The sequence below is a fragment of the Eucalyptus grandis genome, chromosome 4 (genome assembly GCF_016545825.1).
Source record: "Eucalyptus grandis isolate ANBG69807.140 chromosome 4, ASM1654582v1, whole genome shotgun sequence".
Lineage (NCBI taxonomy): Eukaryota > Viridiplantae > Streptophyta > Magnoliopsida > Myrtales > Myrtaceae > Eucalyptus > Eucalyptus grandis.
Window position 1 is genome coordinate 16,140,696 of NC_052615.1, and position 25,497 is coordinate 16,166,192.

At 38.6% G+C, this 25,497-nt stretch overlaps 2 protein-coding genes across 5 annotated transcripts; one reads left to right on the forward strand and one right to left on the reverse strand.

Annotated features, from left to right (window-relative positions):
* The first annotated feature begins 8,898 nt into the window (after nt 1-8,898).
* LOC104441128 lies at nt 8,899-12,857 on the forward strand. 4 transcript variants are annotated; one of them, XR_005550679.1, is made up of 5 exons: nt 8,899-9,442; nt 10,115-10,282; nt 10,905-11,048; nt 11,865-12,087; nt 12,212-12,857. XR_005550679.1 is itself a non-coding variant. In XM_039311780.1 (5 exons), the coding sequence occupies exons 1-4, from the start codon at nt 9,905-9,907 to the stop codon at nt 11,874-11,876; spliced, it is 351 nt and encodes a 116-aa protein (XP_039167714.1). In that variant the 5' UTR covers nt 9,794-9,904; the 3' UTR covers nt 11,877-12,087; nt 12,212-12,857. The 4 variants fall into 4 exon arrangements, 2 of the variants coding, with proteins under 2 accessions (XP_039167714.1, XP_039167715.1); XR_005550680.1 differs by lacking the exon at nt 8,899-9,442 and adding an exon at nt 9,617-9,793; XM_039311780.1 differs by lacking the exon at nt 8,899-9,442 and adding an exon at nt 9,794-9,925 and having other exon boundaries at nt 10,899-11,048.
* Nucleotides 12,858-13,832: 975 nt separating this feature from the next.
* LOC104441127 (probable pyruvate, phosphate dikinase regulatory protein, chloroplastic) lies at nt 13,833-16,643 on the reverse strand. Its single transcript, XM_010054134.3, has 3 exons — nt 16,042-16,643; nt 14,624-15,263; nt 13,833-14,418 (listed from the first exon to the last, which is right to left on the reverse strand). Exons 1-3 carry the CDS (start codon nt 16,525-16,527, stop codon nt 14,315-14,317), a joined length of 1,230 nt encoding a protein of 409 aa, XP_010052436.2. The 5' UTR covers nt 16,528-16,643; the 3' UTR covers nt 13,833-14,314.
* Between the last annotated feature and the right edge of the window lie 8,854 nt (nt 16,644-25,497).

A 25,497-nucleotide genomic window follows, 5' to 3' on the forward strand; every position in this document is an offset into this window, starting at 1 on the left:
TCTTTTGTCTTACCTTGGTTCGCACTTATCTTGGGAACAAGCTTGTGGATTGTGATAGACCTATCGTCGAGAACATGCCCAAGCCCTCGAGATTCTAGCCAGAAGAAACCAATCATATTTCACATGTAATGTTAAAATCTCAACATGCATGCATCTGACATCTAATCTCTACACAGATATGTTCACAGCGCCCTGAATTTATAGCAGTACTTGCTGCATAGATTCTTTTCACTGGCATTAGATAGAATGAAAATCGATCTAGAGAATATGGTGGCAGTTGAAAGCAATCGATGATGCATACAAGTACCAGAAATTCCACCAATTAGTTTCAATAATTGACTTGCTAATGTGGATTCTTGAGGTGAGCAACCGGGCTGGTCTAACCCGGGACCCAAACCGATCTGGCCTTATCGGACCAAAGCCAGTTCACACAGAGTTTGGGTAGGTTTCTTGATAAAGTTGGGGAACCCGCCTTTTCCACCATAAAGTTAAACGAATTTAAGAAAAGTTGAGTTCTGTTTGTTCTTTGCAACCTTGCATTATGTTTGATCTTTTTGAATAAATGTTATAAAAAATTTTGTCTATACTTCACTATCGAATTTATAAAGAAAAAAAAACATTTGCTTTCTTACCTAATAATTTGTACTTGCACCGTCTTCATTCTCCCATCATGTGCCATGCACCAAGTTTCTCTACTACATATGCGTATTACCTGTCATTCTCTCTGTCATTGTACGATATATCACTCACAATCTGTCATTCTATTACACATGCAGATGTATCACTCATAATATATTTTCTCGAGGCTAATAAACGATTTTATAGTTTATTTGAGATCGAGGCGACATGTGGTTAGACCTTCATCTGCTAACGTGCCCGATCTCTAATAAACCAAAAATTTGATGCACGCAATGCTTTATGCTTATTGTATATGATCTACTTTCTTTTTTGGGTTTATGTAGGGTTAGCTAGCTTGTTATCTTTTGTCAATTCCATTTTCTTTATGCCATTATTGCCAAAACCTCCCTCCACTCTCGCGACAACAACATTAATAATACGGGAATATAAATCTTCATGTGCTCTTGCTCATGGTAGGGCATGGCATGCCAATTTTGAGATTTTTCTTCTACAAATCGCCCATGAATTGAAGTTTTGCTTCTATATAAGCGTTATTATGTAAACAAGATTGAGTTAATTTTAGACTAGTCAAACGGGTTGGTCGGATTGAATTTGAGTCTAGTCAAAAATGATCCGACTCAAATTGATCCAAAACTAAACTAGTAACTTATACCAAACTCGATCCATATTACTAAAACATTTCCATGTTTAACTCAATCTAAGAAAATCAGTACCCAAATTGAAGTGAGAGTACGAGTGAGTGAGTGCAAGGTCGAGTAAAGATGTGAGAAAGTGAAGAAAAATAAAGATGCCTTGGGTCTAAATAAGTGTGAACTAATTTAACACTTGTATCATTTTAGGCTTTGCTACTCTAAATTTATATATGATTAGTTTACTAAACATAATTAATCCATATAACAACTCAAAGTACATCAAATATGGGTTAAGAAATGGATCAATGACCCATTTTGACGATATTATATATATGTTGATGCGCTAGATGGACCTAATTACATTGTAAAAACCGAATGAAATTTTGCACATATTTGTAAAAGGTCCATTGAAAGGTTCGTTATTCTCTTTTACACGATTGGTATGATTTGATGAAATGAGTCTGGATGGTACGTGCTCCCGTTGTGCGCTTACCCTAGCTAACATCTCGAGAGTACGAGCCTAATCCCTAAACCATTAGGCCAACCATCTTTTAAAGTGTGCATAGATTCATAAAAAACTATCCGCATATTAACGCAAAAATTTCCTTGTATGATAATTTGGACAAATTTATACACCTCATGTGTCACGCCCTGAACCTCGAGCGCGCCAACATCCCACTGCGGTCGATCAAATGCGACATTCCCAGGTAGTGTCGCCGACCCCATTCATTTATTAATGCGCAAGCGGAACGTATTATAAAACCCCTGACAATAAAATACGGGATAGAAAAGCAGGAAACAATTTCACAACCAAGCACTTACATAACTCAACAGAATTACAAACAGAGGTCTACGCCCAAAAGTCTACACAAGACAAGGCTCTTAAAAAGGAATTGTCCTATGACCTACAAGTTGGACACGTCCTCCAATCCTTATAACTTCACCTCTGCAACTCCTCAATGCCAACCAAAGCTATCTGGTCGCTCCGGCCACCAGGGACCTGAAATTTTAATCCCACAAGGATGAGACGATGTCTCGGCAAGTTCAAACCCCTAAACCCCTATTAGAAAGAAAATACGCCCCGGTGGCCTAGCCACATCACACGTAACACTTACCTCGCCTCGCCTTCATCTCGAGTTAGCACAATTTATATAATTCAACCACGTACAATTATGATAACCAAACAACCATGGCACAATCACATTATCAAGACAATTCAACCGCTTGGATCGTCTCAGCGATCAATCGACTCGGCCGATTACATGTCATTCTAGCAAATCAATCATTGCTCTCAACTACGGCCCTACTCGGCAAATTTGAATCAGTGGCATCACGGCCCCACTCGGCACGACCTTTAATTAGGTGGTCCATCACGGCCTCACCGGGCACAACCTCTCATAGGTGGTCCATCCCGCCTCACCGGGCACGACTTCTCAGGTGGTCCATCACGGCCTCACTAGGCACGACCTCTAATAGGTGGTCAATCACGGCCCCATTAGGCACGACCTCTCTTAGGTGGTCCATCACGGCCTCACTAGGCACGACCTCTAATAGGTGGTCAATCACGGCCCCATTAGGCATGACCTCTCTTAGGTGGTTCATCGCGGCCCCATTAGGCGCGACCTCTCATAGGTGGTTCGTCACGGCCTCACTAGGCACAACCTCCAATCGGTGGTTAATCACGGCCTCACTAGGCACAACCTCTAATAGGTGGTTAATCACGGCCAATCTCCCATCAATTCCCACACTTAGGGTTTTCTAAAGAATCCTCATAAATCGCAATCACACTCAATTCGCCACAATCAATCATCAAATTCAAATTCTAAATACACGCGGACGATCAAAGACAAAATTACGAGAGAATAAGGTTCCCAAATAATTTTCAGAATTTATTAAATAATTAAATTTATTCCGAAAATTAATATAATAATAATATCCATATTTTTCATGATCCATGCTCAATTTATAATATCCAATCATCAATTTCAAAATCCGACTACACAGCAGCGATCGGCACGAAATTCTGAGCAACCGGGGTCAAAAATAATTTTTCCGCTTTTTTTTTTTATAAATAATAATATTTTAATAATTTCGGAATATAATATAATATTACAAATTCCAGAATTCGAAATCATTAAATAATTCAAAAATAAAACCCTATTATGTCACATCAAGGCTTTATATTAAAAATAAACATACTTAACCTTAAACTAAACACATTTTAACTTAATTAAACACCCTAATCTAAACATCAACCAAATAAACTAATCTAACCACCTAAACTTACTTAACTTAGACTAAGCACACTTAGGGCATCATTAACCCTCTAATCAAGATTTAGTGAGTTAAACTCACCGGATTAGCGAACCGAGCGGACCAAAACGACGGGATGACGCGGGGATCGACTTTCCTCAAAGCGGGCCGAGCATCCGAGCTCGGGAAGGCGGCCAAAACGGCCCACGAAGGGGCTGCCATACCCATTTTCTGCAGCTGCTGTCCATGGCGGTTTGAGGCCGAGAAAGGGTAGATCCGGTGCTTGGATGAGATGGGGAAGGACCGGGGAAGGTTGAGGGGTCGAACCGGACCTAGGCGGGGCCCGAACGGTGGCCGGAGGTGGCCGAATGGCTCCAGCACGGGCTGATGCAGCAGCTGCGAAGCGAGCTGAGGCGGAGCGAAGACGGTGCAACGGCGGGCCGGCGAGCGCGCGCGAGCGGCGCGGGAACGGACGCACGGCGGCGGCGGCGACGGCGGCGTGCGAGCGGGTGGCCGGCCATGGCTGCTCCTTCTTCTTCTCTGCAAATTTTTCTGGTCCTTCGCACCAAGAAGATGGAGGAGAAACCAACGGAAGGGAGAGAGGAAGGAGAGAGGAGGAGAGAGAAGGATGGGGGCTATTTCTTTTCTTTTTCTTTTTCTTTAATCCGATAAAAGTGGCCCACCATGACCTCATCCCATGTCACACTCCACTAACTTCAAATCCCTTCCCACAACAATCTTCAATGGCCCATTTTATTTTTTTTCACGCATTTAAACTTTGTACATCAATTCCTTCCATTCCAATCAATTCTCTCCCATTGAATTAAATGAAGTCATAAAATTAACCCGTGTCGCCACACTTCAATTCACATCTTCACTTGTCTATATAATCAACTTAGATCCCAAAAAGCGCGACCAAAAGCGCCTACTAATTTCTCGAGCCAAATTAGCCATTTCTTGATTATTTTGCTAAAAGCTCGGCTTGCATGAAAAAATCTTCCAAAGATGATTCAATGATCTTGAAATGATTTGTGACACACCCACTTCCGATTTCGATTCGATCTCAATTCCACGGTTAATTTCACTTTGGCACGACACTAGCGCGGCCCAACCTCTACCGGGTAGCCTTTAGAAATTTTCACGCATTTGACCTGTGGTTGATCATCTCAAGCCACAATGTACATCTTTGAAACATTGGCGACTTCCGGGGTTGTCGGGGTAATCTCGAGGTTTCAAATACGAACACAAGGCATCCAATCGATAGAAAAGTCGGTCTAGTGCCGATCGACAAGAATTGTGCGATCCGGTGGAATCACCCACACTCGATCACATGCTCGTCGAGTCGACCTATCTCGAGGTCTCTAATCGATTTTTATTTGTGTCGTAATGACCCTGCCCAGATTAGCTCGGTCGAAAGGTCGTCACGGCCAAATTCTCGAGTCGATGCATTAGAATTTCTTAGCGACTTCACCCGAGCAGGTAGTTTTTCACATGAGTGGACGACTCAAGGAAAAGAACCATATGCGTGCCAACGAAATGCCCGTCTCAATTTATTGAAAATAGAATCGGAAAATCGGGATGTCACATCATGTCAATTCATAGTGGGACTTGCCAGGTAGGTATAACGACGGATATATTGGACCAACGACTCAAAAAGTCAAGTGATCAGCACCTTGGGATATCTTTGGTAATATTTACGTTCTCGAGAACAATTTATTTTAAAAATTAGTTCTTTTTTATTTCTATTTCATATAATATTTTTTGAGTAAAATAACGTATTTGGTAATTACATAAATTTTTATTTGCGGAATAAAAAAAAGAACTTAAATACGTTTAATATGATCCATAATTTTTTTTTTTTTTTTTTGTGACATAGAATTTCTCTAAATTTTTTAATAATTTTTGAGATTTTTTTTTTTTTTCCTCTCTTCTTCTTCCTCCTCTAATCGGTCACCGAGCATCGGCAATGGGTGGCAACAGGGGACGGTGGCAAGTAGTGGCAAGCTATGGGCGGCGAGGAAGAATAAGAATAGAAAAGAAAAGCAAAAAAAAAGACAATGACTTATTTCTAAAAATTATTCTATGGAAGAAAAAGTTACTTTTTTCAATTTCTTATTTTTATTTCAAATCTATTCCTTGGCCATTTTTTATTCCGAGAAATAGAAAAATTAATTGATGTTACTAAATAGATTTCTATTTTTCTATTTCAAAGAACAAAAGAATAGAGAAATAAAAATGTTGACATAGAGATCCTTAGTCTCCCTATTCAACTCTCATTAAGAAAGCAAAACCTTGATCTTCTTTGGGGGGGGTGATGGACGTCGATTCGTAAAAAATGAATGATTTGAAAAAATATTTTTCTAAAAATGATCACTCATATTATTTACAAAAATGAATGAAAGATTTTTTTTTTTTTTTTTGCATTATCCATGAAAATATTTAAAGAAAAATTGTTGTTGATAGTAAAAATATTTTCATCGATTGATTATTTTAAACAATATGAGTGATCATTTTAGGGAAAATATTTTTCAGATCATATTTTTCTTTCACGAATAAGCAGAGCATTAATCTTTATAATTCTTCCCAACACACCGTGTGGAATTAATGAAGTTGTGTAATCAAATGAAGGATATGTTTTCTGCTAATTTGTACTTAATACTCATTGTCGATGGTAGCTTATGACAAATTTAAAGGCGTAAGGTTTGCGGGACTGCCGGTGTCTTTTTCTTTTTCTTTTTTTTTTTAAAGAGAGGACGAAGAGTTAGATCGATGTTCTTAGCGGTGATGGGACCTCTGGCCAATTTACGCTCATTGAAATGTTAAGTAGCTTTGTACTAAAGTTTGTTATTATCTTCCTTTCACACACCTAAGCATAAAATTTTAAACACTTTGTTTATCTAGCTTGCTTCTTTTTCTTTTTTTTTTTGTAAAGAACATCTGGATAGCTTTAGAAAGATCTGCTTTTTCTAAAGGTCAAGTTTATAATAATGCATTTATCTGGAGGATAGAATCTTCTTATCCAAACTATGCAAATATAGAGATAGTTGTTCAAAAAGTCTCAAATGACAACTAATTCAATTTTAAATATTTTTATTTGGTGAATTTAATCGTAATTTTTTTAACGATTCATTAAAAATTATTAACATGGATGCCAGCCAACCATTCTTTTGCTTGACATGAACAATGTTAACTTTAATTTTGTTTCAATCTTTTGAATTTTTTCTTTTTATCTTTTTATTTTTCATTTCCTTCTCTTTCCTTTTTTTTTTTTTTTCATTTTCTCTATGTCCCTTGGTTGGATTCCAAGTCATTGATGATTAAATAAGACGCCATACAATTGATTTTTGAATAATTTTCCTTGTAAGTAGGTCATTATGGGTCTCAATTTCAATTTATAGGGAGAAAGTCATCGAATCATTTGTCCGTCAAATGGTGTAGACTTGAAGTTGGTACTTCTACAGAGACCGTGGGCAATAGAGCATGATAATTATTAATTAATGTATAATACAGTAGAATCACAGTTGCGGTCATCAATTACCTCGCCTGGATAGAACAGACTTTTTAAGCAAAATAAATCTCTCCTAAAAAATAACTGTCAAGATAAATTTCCCCTAAAACTATTTTTAAGGCTGGGTTTCTCACTGACTAATCATCCTTAAAATTGCCTAGTCACCCTCTTCATCTTAACCACTTTTCCTTATCTCCTAAAATTGTAAAAATCATTCCCATTATTTTGCACAATCTTTACTGTTTTAGGATAATTTATCACAAATAATTAAAGTTTTTAAACATAAGTTGCATGCAATCAACATATAAGTTTTCATTTATAGATTTGTTATTGTACAAATTTAATCCCGCATGAAGTTTATATTACAAATATTGACAAAAAATTTCAATATGAATTTTAAACATGTACAGCATCTGGTGAATATGCTATATATATAAAGACACACAAGTATTACAACCCAAATTTAATATAGATTTTATATTATTATAAATATTATTTAATATTAATTTTTTTATATATACTATATGGTGAACAGAAAATACTGACAAAAATAAATTACAAAGAAATCCATTTATTTTCTAATATATTAGATTAAATTCCGAATGTTAAAACATATACATATCCATCAATAGGATTGCGCATTACCTTTCCGCTCCCAGGTGTATCAATCATAACACGGTATAAATTTTGGTTCTTACCATAATTATCCTTTTTTAAATATCTTCAATATCAACTTTGTTTAATGAAAACAGCTTCATAATTAATCTAATCTTTAAATTATCATCTACCTAGAAATAAAACGGATTAATATAAATTCCCCTCTAATCACTTTTGTAATCATCTTCAACATAGGCTATATAGTTTAGTTGTACTTCAAATCTTTTTATCTGTATTTTTAATTTAAACTCCATGAGAGATTAAACTTGTGGGGTAACAAATCAATAAATTCAAATTTACATTTCCAAGGGAATATACTTTTTGTAAATAATGTGAAACGCGATTTTTAATTTGGAAAAAAATTTATATGATATGATGATGCTCAAGTTGTTGGCGCTAACACCTTTATAATAAGGTGCTCCCAAATGGACCACTTTTATGCGATTCAAGAGCAATTGCCGAATCATTTCTAGAGAGAGAAGCAAATCATACTTGAAAAAGTCAAATGATTAATTAATTGAGAAATGGACATTCACTTGTCTATAGGATCAAACTTTCAAAATTATCAGTCTCATGGGATTAAGACCCTAGTTGACTTATTTCATTTCTCTAGATTATAATATAACTACCACACAAAAAAATACATCATGTCATCAAACAAGATGGAAAAACCTATTAACAGTTGAGATTTACTCCAAGCTCAGGCCATGGCACAAGGACTTATAGATGGACTGATAGATCACCTATCAACGGGGGACTGTTGAGGCAAGAGTCGAACCTTGTCAATGCAAACTGCCCAATTCTAATAAGCTAAGCTGGCCCCTCCGTTGGTATCAAGATTCACTTTTTAAGTGATAGACATTACGATAATTCATATACCCATTCTCTATCAGCATTTGTCGCCGTTTTCAAATTCTCAACAAGAATCCAAGTGTTATCTAGTTGAAAAAGAAAAATCAAAAGAAGACCCAATAAACAAATATAATTAATGAAATCCGTTGAGCAGATTTTGGCTGCAACTCAGAGCCATTTAAAGAGAAGTTCAAATCTTTTATGGCCTGAAGAAGACAATCGAATCCAATTTATCAAAGTAAAGTAGGGAAAAATAAGGACTTTATGTAATGGCCAGATCCCAAAAGCAAAATATCTGATATACCATCTCCAAATGGAAAAAGAAACCTCATTTAAAGCCTCGTGCCGAGCGGATTAGCTTGCCAACACGGCACTCAAAAACAGAGATCATGTAGTCATCGCTGGTTGTGAAAAGAAACTTGGAACATCCTCTGACGTTCCCCTCTCCCTCTCTCTCTCTCTCTCTCTCTGATGTTTCTTCAAGCAGAGACTCAAAACATTACCTTGGCAAATCATTTGTCCACTTCTTCTGTCGACAAGATCCCTGGCGCCACGTTCTCGCCTTTCCTCCAGAATCTCTGAAACATAAGAAAAAAGAAGTCGCTTCATCTTACACCCCTCTGTCTGTCTCCTGTTTCCTCTCCTCTCACTATTTATCTCCTCGACAGACAGACATTTAACCTCGGCGTCTGTGCGGCTCGAGAGGCAAAGAAGGGGTTTCTATATTCATTCTTTAAGCGGTCATGAGAAGTGGGTGCGCATCGGGTCAATGAGCACTGCTCCGTTCTGCGTCGTCACAGGGGTTCTGCTGAAGAACTAGGAGAGGATTGCATGGACAAAAAAGCAGGGCAAATCGCGAGAAGACACAGAGGGGGCGGATTTCTTGTCCGTGATTGTTAAGGTCAGCACGCTCTTCCCTCCTCTCCTTTGTCGTGCTTCGCCTTCTCGATTCGAATCGGCTTCGATGGTTGACGTGGAAAAGGCAAAGTCTTTGATGGGAAAGCTTCCTTCCCAATTTTTCTTTTCTTTCTGTTTACTTTTTCTCTCTGTTTTTCGCGCTTTTGGGTTTGGGAGCGTCCTTCATCGTTCACGAGACTTTGTTTCCTTGCGTACTTTGTTTACTCATGCAGCTGTTGTTTTTCTCGGGAAAATCTTAAACACAAATTTTCCTTTTTTTTCCCTTTTTATATAATCGGAGCGTCTCTTCTTCCAATCAGATGGTCGATAGCTGTTCGGTCGCGTGCCCCGTTCGGTGCGTCATTTCGTTTTTTTTTTTCCTTTGACATTTTCTTTCTCTCTCTCTCTCTCTCTCTTCTCTCTCTCTTGCTTGGGTTTTTGGACTTTTTCCTGGGAAGTGACGGAGATGGCGGAAAATCCGAAGTTGGTGAGAATTTCTTGGGTGTTCGGGGGTTGTTGAATTCTCGCGTTTTATGTTGGAAAAAATCACGCCTTTCGCTTGGTTTCCCGACTGTTGTATTGAGCTCAAACCTTCATTTCCTCGTCCAGATTATTTTAGTTTCGTCTGATTCTTCTGAAAATTTCTCTCTGTTGCTCGATCGCTCTCTCTCTCCAGGAATTCGAGGGGAGTGGGTTGGAGGATAAGATGGGAACCCAGAAAATCACGGTGTCGGATCACATGAACGGATTGCCAGCCGATAAGTCCGATGACTTGGTCATCGACATGGAAAGCTTCTCGCATCTCGTTCCTCCTCCTTGCAAGGACATCAATTCCAGAATCACTGTAAGTCTCTCTCTCTCTCTCTCTCTCTCCCGAGTGAACAGGGTCTTCTCTACTCAGAGTGTTTTTATTTCTTGGAGCTAACGCTTTTTTTGGAGAGGAAAACAGAATAATTTGACCTGGTAACGTTTCAAAGTTTGATTCTTGGTTCTTGTGAATGTGTGTGGGGGTGTTAGAAGTGAAAATGAGCAGAATTAGCTTTCGACGCCTTCCTTGATGTTGCTTGAGCTTGTGCAATGTTGTCCGGCATGTACATTGTACAAAGCAGCAACATGAAAGCACATGCACTGCGAGAATTCGAGTGTTCCGATATGACGAATCATTGAATCGGGCTAGTCCAAGAATCATGAAACCGCACACAGAGCAAGTTCTTAGAATTACCCAGGGCAGCGAATTCGTTTGTGGTGAAAAAAGCAGAAAATGTCTGCTAATTCTGGGAAAATTTGAAATGTGGGTGGTGAATTTCGAGATATTTTTCCTTTGAGATAGCGTTTGATTTTGGTTTTGATCGAAATTAGTTGACTGTTTTCTGCAATTTTCCTGATAAACCCTTTATTCTCTGTTTCAAGAAGGAATTTTTCCGCACTCTACTGATTACTAATTGCCTTTTCTGGGGAAGTTGCAGAGAAGCCTTTCTCGAAAAGGGTCTCAGCGTGTGGGCGAGGACAAGGTCATCTCCAATCCCAGTGCCGCAGATAAAAACGATAGCCAACCAGGGATCGTTCTGGCCACATCCTCGCCCAGGGGCACGCCCAGGGTACGCCCAGAGGTACCGTTCCTTCTCTATATATGCAATGTGCGCATCCTTGCGTGATTTTGCTATCAGTGATTCCGTTGTCGTCATTGCATTTATGTCAGCGACAAATTGGAATTTCTTAGAAGCGGGCAAGCTGTCCATTGCGCCCCTTCTTGTCATAGAATGCTCCAAAGAAATGAAGGAACAAAGTTGCTTTCTCTTTTCTGAGGGGAATGATTGTAATCGTCTTACACACAAAGCTTGGAACTTAGTGGAAGTTTGAAGAGTGAGTTATTTAGGTTAGTTGGCCCATCAGGGCCATTTGGTCCACAATTTGATAGGGACAGAATGATGCAGATGAATAATAATGGTACCCAACAGAGTGCTAAATCTCCAGGTTTTGTATATTTGACCAACTAGCTGTATCCAGCTTGATGGGGATGACTTGCTCTACTTTGAAATTTTATAGTAACGTTAATTGTGGACTAGATTATGGACTGATCATTGAAACCTGATCTTCTCCAGCTGCTGGTTAGTTAGATTGAAAAAATATGCTGCCTCTACTGGGTTACTGATCAAAACCACGAAAATTTTATCTTTTTTCTAAAGAAAATTTAGGGTTTTTCATCGAATTTTCTGAGGATTTGGTAGAATATGGAGCCTATTGTTGTCATGGGTTTGGTTTAATAATCGAGCATAGTTGGTGGGAAAGTAAAAATGAGGCTCTGTATCGGCAGAAGCAACTGACTGCAGGTCAACTCAGGGAACAGCAAGTGGTGAATTTGGTTGGCAAAATTATGAAGAGTTCATGAAAATGTCTCACTGGCATCTATGGTTGTTGATTTGCAGCTTCACTTCTAGGGTCCAACTCGATGGACACAGCCACTATGGCTGCTATCGGGATGACGGATCACACCAGTAAACTGCAGAACCACCATCAGATCACTGTCACCACAGGAAGCATCGGGACTGCTAATGAGAGCCGGTTCACTATTCGAAGAAATAGTTTTCGAAGATCTTCTTCATCATGGATTCTCGATCCGAAGAGAATCCTTTTCATTTTTGCTACTCTGTAAGTTTACGATCCATCGTCTTTGAAGTGTTATCTATTGTCAATTATTGTAGACAACACAAGTGGCACTCATAAAAAGTTTCATTTGCAATGCTGTATATTGATCTGAATATTCTTGTGACAGGTCAAGCATGGGAACGATTTTATTAATTTATTTCACCTTTCGATCAGCAAGTCAAGCACGGCTGGTGGTGATTTTGACTTGCCGCAGTAATCCATCTTTACAACAGAGACTAGATTCAGCTTTTACGGTTTGGAGTTTGGACTTTAAATTCGCAGCACAGAGCTAGCGTATGGTGAGGTCATTTTTAGAGATAATTGGGCACTCTCTTCTTGATGTGGAAGTTCAACCAGCAAAAACCAATCAAAATCGGTGAAGAAACGTCAAGAGAAAGGAAGGTGAAAAAGGATTTTGGGTAGATGAGAAATGATTGGTTTAGGAAAAATGAAGAAGAAAAGGAGAGGAAAAGCTGAATCCATTCCATTGTCATTGATGCAGCGGGACCAGAGAAATCTTCATGGCTGGGCTTTCAGAGGATTATTTTTATAGGTGAAGACGCACTGCGAAGTGACAAAGAGGAGGAATCTTCTATTTTCTAAGTAAAGGGAGAGAGAGATCAAAGGCACATGGTTGGGTGCTCTGTTTTTGTTAGCATCTAGTGTCTCTTTACAAGCAATGGGATGTTTCAGAATGTCACTTTTTTTCTGTGAATATGTCTTCTCTTATATAGATTTTGTTCCCTTTTTGAAGTATCTGGCTTGAGATTGAACCTTTTTGCGCGTGCATGCACATTCAAGCATGTGTAGGAACAAATGTCTCTGCCTTTTTTTTCCAGAGAACATTAGTATAAACAGGGCATGTTGGGGGAAAGTACAGCAGGGGAGAGGAATGTTGGAGGGCCCTGTTATGATCTCACTGCCCAGGACTGAACAGGAAAAGGGAGAAACCAAAATCAATTTTTGCACGAAAAGCTGGTCGATTATGATGACCTTCCTTAAGAATTACAATGGAGAGGATATTGGTGCATACAATAGAGAGGATCATTTCTATAACATTTCGTCAACCCACCAATTCTTAAATCGAAAACTCTTAAACCCTATGCAGCCAACATAACTTGCACTGTTGGGTCAAGACGGAAGGTGAAAAGAAGAAGAGACGGTTCGCTCACAACTGGCTCTTCTTCAATTTTTGGTATCATACCGTGTCTGTGACAGCAAAAAGTTGCCAAGATATTGATGATTTATCAGAGTTGGTTCGGATTCTACCATCCTCAGGCCCTCCCTATCTGTCCAGCAGGCATAACCCAGCAAACAATTATTGCTTGTTTGAATGGCGAGCTTTCCACTTCATGTGAGTAATGACAAAACCGGTCATTGCGACTAAGTTCGCGCAAGGGACAGCCATTAAGGCCCATCTCCAAAAGGAAATATCACAACTGCTTTGGCAAGTAGCAATAATTGCCAACGGCACCATCGTGCCAAGAATCAGTCGGTCATGCGCTTTAAGAGCAGGAGATAGCAGATAGCAACATACTAGATAGAATGAAATGGTAGAGAGTAAGAGTAGAGTAGACATAGAAAAGGAAAGCTAAGTACTGATAGGCGAAACCTTAACTGGAAATATGATGGGAAATGATTGCAAGTTGCATCATCTGTCCGTTAAATTCTAGGACCAGCATTAGGACCAGAAGTCGGAAGAATTTTCTTCCCAACAACCGAAAGACCAGCTCCTATAACATTAGGAATAAGAACCAATACCAACCATGCATTTAATTCATCTGACGAGGATTGCCATATGATTTTAATTTATTACATCATTTCTTCAAAAGGTGAAAGACATTATAAGTGCTATGTACAAAAATACAACTTGCATCACGAGTGTACGAGGATGCTTACATACTCTGTAGGTAGGTATTATTAGATATTGTGCTACAGCAACAAAATAACGACCTCAGCAGAAGCATTGGCAATGCTTTTTCCGCCCTAGCAACTATGTGGTTATATTGGAAGAAAAACACATGGAAACATCCATGATGCTTCAGCATAATTGTTGGTGAAATTCACATAAATTAATAGAACACAGTCAGATCACTCTATGCTTTGTAACCAGACCTTGCTCAGATGCGGGAATGAAAGCTCAAGCAGCAAAGGACTCCTTTTGGTGCAGTATACAGCTTCAGCATCTCATCTTGGTACATGAGGACTTGGAAGTTGACTTCCTCTTCTCTTAATATCGCTTTGAGATTCTTGGCATCGAACATCTTTGCTTCCTGTCATGGTAAAGCCTCAAAACAACAGCTGCGGTTTCTTCAATTGCTTTTCCCGTCACCTCTTTAAGAAAGAACAACAAAACACTTGAGACTGATACAGAGGTGTAAGGTTTTCAGAAACTTAAAAGACTTCATCGAGACTTCATTTATCGATCTTCTTACAATGTATGTAGATGAAATTCTCACATTTTTTGCGCCAAAACAGTGAGACTTAATAGTAGCAACAGAGAATGAAAAACAAACAAGCGGATGAAAGATGTCCTCACCAATGACAGGCCAAACTGGATTTTGAGAAAAAATCTTCCCAGCAAAATCCAGTTCTTCTCTGACATGGTCCATCTCTGAATAATTACTCCGAGACTCCTCACTGAAGCCCATGCTCTTAGCTCTGGCTTTTCTTATCGTTTGCAAGACAACAGGATTGATCGTGAGACCAAATACCTTCTCTGGGTCTACTTCAAACAGAGTCTTTGGCAGCTCTACACCCATGACAATAGGCACGTTTGCCACTTTGTAACCTTTTTGAGCCAAATAAATCGATAACGGAGTCTTTCCAGTTCGAGAAACGCCAGCAAGGACGATATCTGCCTTATGCAAGTTTTGCGGCAATGCACCGTCATCTTGCTTTATTGTAAACTCGATCGCTTCAATTCTTTTAAAATACTCATCTGTAAGAGGGAAGCTCCTCCCAGGTGCACCACGGGGAAGGCCAGAAGGAGAGACACCTAAATGGGTAGCAACAGCCTCAGTGATTGGCCCAAGGACATCAGTGGATGGTAAGCCCCAAAGCTTGCAGGCTTGTCTTGCTGATTCGGCCATCTCAGGGTCAGCAAGGGTGTAAACAAGTATTGCACCTTCTCTCGCAGCTTGCCTTACAATCTCCAGCAACTTCTCCACATCATCTATCTAAATATGGATGTCAAAGAATAAAAATCAGGAAATACGATACCTAACTTGCTGAAATACGTATCAGCAGATGTTGATAAATTGACAACCAACTAGATGATGGACTTATCATCAATGCTTCAAGATTTCAAACAAGGGAAGAGGCTGCTTCCCATCACCAATCAACCTTAGAAACAATGCATTTCCAGGGATTCTCATCGTAGGAATCAGCAGGGCAAGCAGTGACAGGACACTGTGGCGATTCAAGCCAGGGTCCTTTGTCCCTTCTTGAGGACAAGTGGTACCGCCACTATGCCACCAACTCAGTTGGCAAAGGGAAACTCATTTACGCTATGTCTCATTTACAAAGATCCAACCAATCCGATCTAAATTTGTGCATCTCCCCTTTGCTCACCGCGACCCAAAACCCACAAGGCGCCAACTAATAGTAATGGGTATCACCACTCACCATCAGAATACCAATTCATCAGGCCGCCATTTACATGATTTCCTCAGAGATGCGAAACTCCACTAAAAGCTTTCCGGTCGGATTAGAGAAAAAACGTTAATGCTTTCGAGTGACTGCAAGTTTGCGACAACTATCGAGCAAACAAGCGAAGCTGCAGCAGCAAATAAAACCATGCATTGAAATGGTTTCTACATAGGCATGGAATCCTCACCATTTCATCAATGAAACACAACAATGCACGTCGCCCCATCATCAAACAATAAGCGATTCAAAGCATATGACCGATAAAAAAAGCAAACTTTATGCAAGGAAAGAGTGAAGACGAACTACCCCAGAAAACAAATGGGTATTCACAGAACACCCACGATCCACCAAGCAGAACTCGAACTGGCCCAGCGCGGCGTTGACGGAGTGCTCCGCCGTCCACCCCGTCCCGTCCGAGACCATGTATATCTGCTTCCCCGCCGTCGCCATCGCCGTCGCCGTCATCTCCGCGTCATCGTCGCCGTCGCTACCAGCCGAGCCCTCCGCGTCCCCCGACGTCCCCGACAACAGCCCGTCGAGCAACGCCGCCTGAGGACCCGGACGCTCCGGCGCCGGGGACTTCCGGACCGGCCGGTCCAGCTTCCGGCCGGACCGGATCGCGCGGGCCCTGGACCACCGGTTCAGCTGGGCGCTGCCCTTGAGCTTGCGGGCCGCGGATGGGTCGGAGTCCGGCCCCGTCCGGGCCCCGGGCTGGGTGGCCGAGGCGGGCGGCGGCGCTGGGCGGTGGCCCGGGAGGTTCACGGCGGCGGAGGCGGCGGCGGCGGTGGACATGTCGGATTTTCTTTCGTGTTTGTTCGTTTCAGTTGTTGATCGATTGATGAAGATATTTTCGATTTGCTGAGAAATGAGGGAATTTCTCTGCACGGGTGGCGCAGTGAAATTGCGAGTTAGACAGCTTCTCAAAAAATGAAAAAGAGAGATACACAATCCAAAGAAAAAAGAATAATTAATTTTTATTTATTTTTAACAAAAATGATCAAATATAAATTACTTTTATTATGAAAAAACTTTTTGATTTTTATAGGATGGCGCTATTTCTATCCCTATATGACATATTCCACCCCGGTTTTTACTAAATAGGTAAAATTGTCATTTATCATTCAATTGCAATTTATATTGGGGGTCCCAAATTTATTTATTTTAGTATTTCTTTATTTATGTAATATTTACTCACCACAATTAATAATTTCATATGTTCAGTTTTTGTTTATTATAGATTTTCCATGTATATTAAAGACACTATTTTTTTTTTTTTATCGTCTAATATTACTTCCATAAGAATTTGCTTTGTCCAGAAGAGAAATTTCTAAGAAATCTAGTTCTTTCCATGTTGTCAATTACATTTATGGATAAATTGTTAAGTAGATGAAATTTAATTAAATCAAAACAATTCATAAGATAAATATTTTTTTGAAAATTTAAGTGAAATATCATTATTTTGGATTGATAGAAATTAATATTATCTATGAATTATTTATGAAGAAAACATGAAAATACGTCATTGTGCACATTATTTTTAGTGTATTCACAGATAGTCATCCAACATTTTACATGTATAAAAGTATTTCTTCAATATAATAAGGAAAATAGATAGATTCTTTGATATAGTAAATAGAGGGACTTGATATATTTATAGTTGGTAAGGTAAGAATATATTGACAACTTGATATATATTTTAGACTAATGAAATTAATAAAAGTTTCACCAAGAAAGTGACCCTTTGAGATAAGAGGAACAAAAAGAAAAAAAAAAAAAAAGGAAAAGATAAGTTACTATAAGATCAATGATGAAAAAGAGATTTTTCATTTTTATATTATATACTATTAATGAGATAATTTTACACGAAACATATAAAACATTATAGGAATATTTGAGAATGCACTTTTCTTTAATATGCTAAAAATGTATGATATATTTAATCATGGTTATTATCTTGAATAAAAAGGAAAAATAGAAAGAATAAAAAGGAGTAAGGCCATTATTTTAAACTACAATTGATAGATGGGTAGTAGTTTTGTCTTTTTAGTGTAAATGTGAGTATATATAATTATTTAAGAGTGGAAATAGTGTTGCCATTCTTAAAATATAAATTAGTCTTTTGCAAAATAAACACAATCCTAAAAAGCCCTCAACTTTAGGTTCAATTTCAATTTTTCTAAGATCATCATACCTCTTTTACGCTCCATCTAAATATCATGGCATTTTTATGTGTGAGAAGTCCATGTTAGTAAGATTTTTTTTTTTTTTTGGTAAAAAATTAAAGATATTTCATTACTAACCCGAGACTGATGGATTACAAAACGATTCGATGTCCAAACATAAATAAGCCAAAGAGGATGAGGGGGATTTAAATTCCAGTTCGTTGGAAGCGTGTCGGTTTGATGAGCCTTAGCAACCTAATCGGCGGCCTGATTAAATTCTCTGGGCTCAAAATATAGTTTAATCTCCTTAAGTTGGCCCAACAATTCCTTGTTGGATAATAGAACGTGTAGCCATGGAGGTTTAGCCCAACCCAAGATGGACCTAACCCAAAATGGACTCCACCACTCGCAAGCTGTCGAACACCAAGACTCCATTAAGAACATTTGAAATGCATGTGTTCTGTTCAGCTGGAAGTGTTGCTCCAGTTCGTTCACTTTGTGCGACTTTTTCTCTTTCCACCAGTTCAACACCTCATAGACAGTGGGGTTTCGCCACAAACGCGGAAGGGGCGAAAATCGGTTTCACAAATCCATCGAGGAGGATGCCCTCTCTATTTCTCCTCACCCCTACTGTTGATCCCTTAAGTTCAGAGCTAATCCATGAGCTATCCACCAAGATCTTGAAGAAGAAGTCGGTGGGCAGGTCCACTAGATTGTGCGATTCTGGGAGGTCCGTTCTCTATTCGGTTAGTAGTATTCATTCCCGTTTCAATTGTAGTTGTGTCGAAAATATAGATTCTTTGACTATTAAACTCGGATTTGGGTCTTTTCCTTTGAAGATTCGACTGTTCCGCACCTTCCATATCCTCCATATAGCTTTGGCGAACTCAACTTTGGCTTGTAGGCTCTTCCTCACGGTGAGATTCTCCCATATCCATATATCCTTTTGATTACTGATTTCTAGAGAAGTATTGGCTGCCATTCACTGATCCGACCATATTGTCTTTGTCCAAGGACAGTGAATAAATACATGCTTAGTGGATTCAGGAACTTGGTCACAAAAAGGACAATCTTGTTCAAGTAAAATTTTCCTCTTGTATAGGTTTTCTTTTGTAGGTAAACCACTGTTGCATGTACTCCATATAAAAAATTTGACCTTCAGGGCAATTTTGAGTTTCCATATTTCTATCCATAGTTTTTTAGGAGGCTGGTATGACGAGGATGGTTGATTTGCCATTTGGAATATTTCTGAGTCTCAAAGCTTGTTGTACCTGCTCTTTACCATATACCCGAATGATTCATTGTTCATATAATCTTGTCTGGCCCAGGTGTTAGGCTCAAAGGCATAGCTGCAATTTCTTTCGCAAGTCTGTCATCAAACATCTCCTGTAGTAGTTGAGAGTTTCATTTCCTTTCAGTTTGATTAATTAATTCTACTACAAGAAGATGATCATTTTTATTTGCTGGACTGCCTATCTTGCCTGATATGAACCATCTATCCTCTCTAATTATGATCTTACTACCATCCCCAACCTCTCATTTTACTTCATGCGCAATTGCATCTCTTCCCACTAATAAGCTTTGCCATCCCCATGAGGGTTAGGGACCTTTTTTTAACTATCCAGAAGTCATCTCTAGGGAAATAGATAACTCTCAACATCCTACTCCATATGGAAGTTTGGTCTTGTATAAACCTCCAAACTTGTTTCCCCAACATCGCTTTGTTAAAATTAACTAAGTCTTTGAAGCCTAACCCCCCCCCTTAAAATGTCCCATTTGTTCCAATGGATGCCCTTTCCGCAGCATTTTGTTTCCACCAGAAAGATTAAATTCTCTTTTCAATCACCTTGCAAATTGATATAGGAATTTTAAAGATCGACATGGCAAATTGGGGTAATGCTTGGACTATTATCTTGATTAGTATTTCTTTCCCGGCCTTAGATATTAGCTTCTCTTTCCACCTTTTCTAATTTCCTCTCAACTCTTTTTAAAACCCAAGAAAACATATGTTTCCTTGTTTGCCCCCAATTTGAAGGTATTCCCATATACTTACCTATTTTTTTGATGATCGACACCCTTAATTCAGCTGTTATATTATGTTTTAGTACTTGAGGGCAGTTCCTTTCAAAGAAAATTCCAGACTTGTTAAGATTAATGGACTGTCCCAATGCAAAGCAATATTGGTTTAGAATATTTACTAAGTTCTGAGCCTCAATAATTGTACTATCTAGAAAAAAATATAGCATCATCTACAAAAAGAAGGTGTGATAGTATTGGACAATGTGTGTTTAGTTGAATACCCTTTAGGCTTCAATCTCGATAGCTTTCGGTAATAAGGAGGATAGGACATTTGCCATCAAATGAATAGATAAGTAGATAGTGAATTACCTTGTCTAATTCCTCTCATTGGTTTGAAATAGTCACACGACTCCCCATTTACTTGGATAATAAAGGACACCGAGGAAATACAAGACTTAACCAAAGTTAACCCATTTGTCACAAAATCATATTTTCAACAAACAATCACAAAGAAAGTCCCATTCGACCCTATCATAGGTCTTTTGCATATCCAATTTTAGGATTGCTTGAAATTTCCGCTTTCTTTTCCTCACTCTAAGTTGATGTAGTACTTCTTGAACAATGAATTATTATCTTGAATTTGTCGACCCCCGACGAAGGCACTTTGTTCTTGGGAAATAATCTTTGGGAGCTAGGGTTTTAATCTATTGGCCATTACCTTTGCGATGATTTTATAATTGAAATTACAAAGACTAATGGGCCTATACTGAGTAATGCCTTCTGGATTTGATAATTTTGGAATAAGAGTAAGATGGGTCTATTAAGTTCAGGATCGAGCATACCTTGGTTGAAGAAATTGTCCACCATGCTGAAAATATTCTCATGAATTTCTGACCAATTACTTTGGTTATATAATCCATTGAGTCCATCCAGTCTCGGTGCCTTTATGACGCCCATTTGATAAATTGCGAGTTTTACTTCTTCCTTTGTAATGCCCCGTTAAAGCTTCATTCATTTCCATAGCGATCACTTCTTTACATTGATTTAACACCGGTTGATATTTCTATACCCCACCGTCGTATATAGAGCTTGGAAGAAGCTTGATATGTGTTGTTTAAGGATCAAAGGGTCCCGACTCCAATTATGATCATCGATTTGTAGCATAGAAATTTTATTCCGTTGTCTCCTCTCAGTATTATGATAGTGTTAAAATATTTTGTATTTTTATCCCCCCCCCATTTAATCCAATTAATCCTGGATCTCATACCCTAGTACATTTCTTCTTGTCTCCAGCTTTCAATATGCTGGACAACTTGGCAATATTCTTCTTGGTTTTGGCTCCTTTTAGCCCTATTCATTAACTCGGTGAGTCTACCTTGTAGATAAGGAATTTCATGGGATGCGTTTCTAAATTTTTTGTTTCTCCATCGCTTTAATGCATTAGCTACCTTCCTAGTTTTGCCCACAATATCTAGCTGGTAGCCTTCCTCAGCTCTCCAAGCTCTTTGGATCACTTTTTTGCATTTTGAATTTTCTATCCAAAAAGTTTTAAATCTGAATTTATTCCTTTTCCTTACCCCAATTGTATCTGTTTGCAGAAAAATCGAACAATGATCTGAACCAATTGTTGGAAATGCATATGCCTCTGCATTAGGGAATGAGACTCTCCAATTAAGGTTGCAAAGAGCCCTGTCAAGTCCTTTTTTGACGAGTTCAGCAACTTCTCGTTATTGGACCATGTGTAAGTACACCCCTTACTCTTTATATCCATCAATGAACAAGAGTTCAAGAAGTCCCAGAACGCCGCCATTTTATATTTATCCATGTCACGTCTTTTGACATTTTCCCACTTATACAACACTTCATTAAAATCTCCAATACATAGCCATGGGAGACAATTTGAGATATGAATAGACTGCAATGTTTGCCATAGTTTCAACCTTTCTTGGTAGTTAGTAAAAGCATGAAGTAAAGAAATTTTCATGATGACTCCACTATTTTGATCTTTGCATCTAATATCAATGAGTTCATCAGTATTTGTTTCCAAATCCACCTTAACTTCCTCATCCCACATAAGAGCTAATCCACCCCCAATCCCAACTGGATTAATTATAACAACATTTTCTTAAATTGAAGACGTTTTCTAACCCTTCAACAACATTTTCCTTATTCTTGGTTTCCATAAGGAAGACCAAGTTAGGCCTCTCTCGAGCCACTAAGGCTTGAAGATGTTGAATTGTCAAGGGATTTCCCAACCCTTGACAGTTCCGACTCAACAATTTCATGTCTCCCCTGGTGGCTTATTAGGGCTAGCGACCAAAGCCCGGTCATTAACCCCTTCCCACACCCGAACTAGGGTATCTAGTAAGTTCTCTTCATCTAGCAAATGCCTTGGTATCCCTCTCTTTTCATATGGAGTAAAGCGCTTCTGTTTTTTCGCAGTTGGTTTTTTAAGTCCTGCCTTCTCCTTCTTTAATGAACTTGCACTTTTGTAACTTTTTGTGGAAGGTAGATGTAGTACCTACGGTTGTTGTGTTCTTTTCCCTTTATACATGGCTGCATCTTCCTCTATTTTTCCATCATATATTATAACATTTTTCTACTGAGTTGTACACCACCAGAGCCTTATACAGCCTTGTCTAATCGTGTTGCAGGTCCATATCTTTCGGGAGGATGTGCGTTTATGGTGCATTTTCCTCTTCCTCAAGATTGGGATCTATTTTCCCATAAAAGGTCTTCCAACACATGTTATACTCCTTCACTTCAGCCTTCAACCATGAGCCATACCTACTAGGTTTGTCTTGAGCTAGACCCGTCTCCTTATAAGGATATTTTAGACAAAATATGGCATAATGTCCAATGCAACTGCACAAATAGCAACAATGAGGCAATCTTTCATATTTGAAATTAATCCACCACTTTTTACTTCTCAGTTCAATTATCTCCACGATGAAAAGTTATTCGATATGAAAATTGGGGAAATTAGGAACAATCAAAGTGATTTTTGGAACGATGATAGATTTGAAATTAGAGTTGAAGTTTAGGATAGATCTGAAACCATATCTAAAGTTGGAAGCTACTTTTAAATTAATAAAAAAATAATAATAGAAGAAGAAGAGTTAGGCCATTATTTTAAGGAATTAGGTCTTAAAATGGTAAACTATTCATAGGAGCAATCATCAAAAGACGTGCTTCAAGTGATAGAGGGGACATTTGCACAAATTGTGGTAATTTTAGGGTCCTCCTTCTGTACATGATCTGAAAAATTTAATTTGAAGGCCTCATTTGGGTGGATTGGCAGGGCTAGTACAAGCCCATGCCCAAAAGAAAACTAATGATGGTTTTATTTTTGGGAAAATTTAAAGTAGTATGGGTGATGTTTTTGGGACACAATCCATATCTATCACCGATGATGATATATTTGGATTTTGTTAAAAATAAAAGAAATACAAATTCTTTAGTTCTTATACACTACCATACCAAAGTGGTCGAAGATTTAGTAGATAATACAAGTGCAACAAAATGGATACTCATCATTTGAGGAATCGATCGATCTGCAGGTACTGAGCATATAATGTTGTAGATCCTAACCGCAAGTGAAATTCATCGGACGATACAATCCCTATTGTTCAAAAGACAACCATATCCAACAATGAGGTACTGAGTTAACATAAGATTCTAATAGTTCAATTATGAAACTTATTGATTTGAATACTTTGACTTCTTAAATGAACTGAGCATAACTTCTTTTAAAAGACTCCAAATAGCATAAAATCCGATGCATTAGAAACTAGACACATTGGGCTTTCCATCAATATATTATGAGAGGATATTGGAGCATGAAATCATCATCAAATCTCATAAGAAAAAGACCTTTGAAATCCTATTGGAAAAGATGAACTTAATATTTAAGCCATGTTTCATTAATTGTTGGATAAGGCTTTGTTGCTTCATCACATCGCCCGAACAAAAAATCGACACTAACACGAGTTACTAATTAATTGAGTGAAATTTGCACATTACTAAAATTTATTATTATTATTTCACAATCAATTAAGTGATCATATGTTAATGGATCAATTACTTAGGGCATGCATGATAATCATTTTATTTCTCGATTCTATTTTTGTGCTATTGAGGACATGTTTGGAATTGAAATTTGTTTGGTAATGTAATTTTATTTTTCTATTTTCAAGACAAATTTTTGGCCTAGAAATAAATTTTGAATAGAAATGAGAAGTATAAATTTTCTAGTTTTCTGTTTCTTTCTAGAAATAGAAACAAAAACTCTTCTTATCATTTATTCCCTCTCTCTCGCATGCGTTCTCCCTCCGCGAGACTCTTCCCATCCTAGACCCCTAGATTGGCCCTCACCTCCTCTGGCCCCTTCGACCCCTCCATTTCCACCTCCACCTCTTCCAGCGGTGGCTATTACACCTCCACCTCCTTCCCCAAGCTCTCCTCCAGCGCCTACACTAACACCAACATCGGCACCTCCTTCCTCTCTAACAGCACCTCCCTCTCCGGCTTTCACCACTCCATGTCGAATAATCTCATCATCTACAACTTCTTAGAGTTTCGCTTTGCCACCAACAACTTCCTTGCCAAGACTTACTACTCCTCATTCTCATCATCCTCCTGGTGCTACTCCCTCCGTGATAATGACATTGTCATCTTCTAATGCAAGTTTAGGCACGAGATTAATATGGGCTACCTCAAGGATCTCCTCGGGATTATTTGTCAGAGCCATGTGATTAGCATCGCGAGACTACTTGGCTCCTCCGTCTTTGTTGACAACATCTTCTTGATCTATGAGTTCGTCGATGGCGCTAGCCTCTTCGATTGCTTGTGGAATCCTAAAATGCCTGATTTCATGATCCTTGGGACTTGGATATCAAGGATGTAAATCGTCATCGATGTCGCGCATGACCTTGATTACATCCACAATAACACCGGCCTCAACATGATCCTTGTCCACAACCATATCAAGAGCAGTAGCATTGTGATGATGAGCCATTGTTCAAAGCAAAGATTTGCCACTTGAGAACCACCTAGCGGTGCGGCAAGGCAAACGAGAATGACGTGTTTCGGGAGCGGATGAGTCTAGCAAAGGGTGGCAGCATGATTAGGGAAGAGCGGAAATTTTATATTATTATAAAAAGAACTTTTGTTTCGGAAACATAAATTTTTGTGTTATTAAACGTAATTAGATGCTCAAAAATTCGTCCAAGTGATAGAAATTAAAATCTATTTATGGCCAAAAATTGTTTTCAATACAGAATGGTTATCATTCGTATCATTAATTGGGTATATGGTAATTGATTTTTCTTTCATGTTGCAAATTCAAGTGAAAGAAATCTTAAAGTTCTAAATAAACTAATGTGGAAAAGAAGCCCCCCCCACAAAAAAAAAAAAAAAGAGAAAAAAGACAAATCAGAACATTCATTCCAAAGTAAAGTTATTGTCTCACAAGCTAGATAGAGTTTTTTTTTTTTTTTTAAAGGTATTGTTTTGAAAAAACGAGTTTTTTGTTCTAAGGCATTTTCAATTTTCTAAATTTAATACGGACCCTTTTCTTCTT

Bases quoted from the DNA above. Each gene is read 5' to 3' on its own strand.
- LOC104441127 (XM_010054134.3), bottom strand. From the start codon at position 16,527: ATGTCCACCGCCGCCGCCGCCTCCGCCGCCGTGAACCTCCCGGGCCAC. The intron at 15,264-16,041 runs GTAGTTCGTCTT...ATCCATATTTAG, and splicing joins ATACCCATTTGTTTTCTGGG to ATAGATGATGTGGAGAAGTT. The intron at 14,419-14,623 runs GTGAGGACATCT...TCTTTCTTAAAG, and splicing joins TCCAGTTTGGCCTGTCATTG to AGGTGACGGGAAAAGCAATT.
- LOC104441128 (XM_039311780.1), top strand. From the start codon at position 9,905: ATGGCGGAAAATCCGAAGTTG. The intron at 9,926-10,114 runs GTGAGAATTTCT...CTCTCTCTCCAG, and splicing joins TGGCGGAAAATCCGAAGTTG to GAATTCGAGGGGAGTGGGTT. The intron at 10,283-10,898 runs GTAAGTCTCTCT...TTTCTGGGGAAG, and splicing joins ACATCAATTCCAGAATCACT to TTGCAGAGAAGCCTTTCTCG.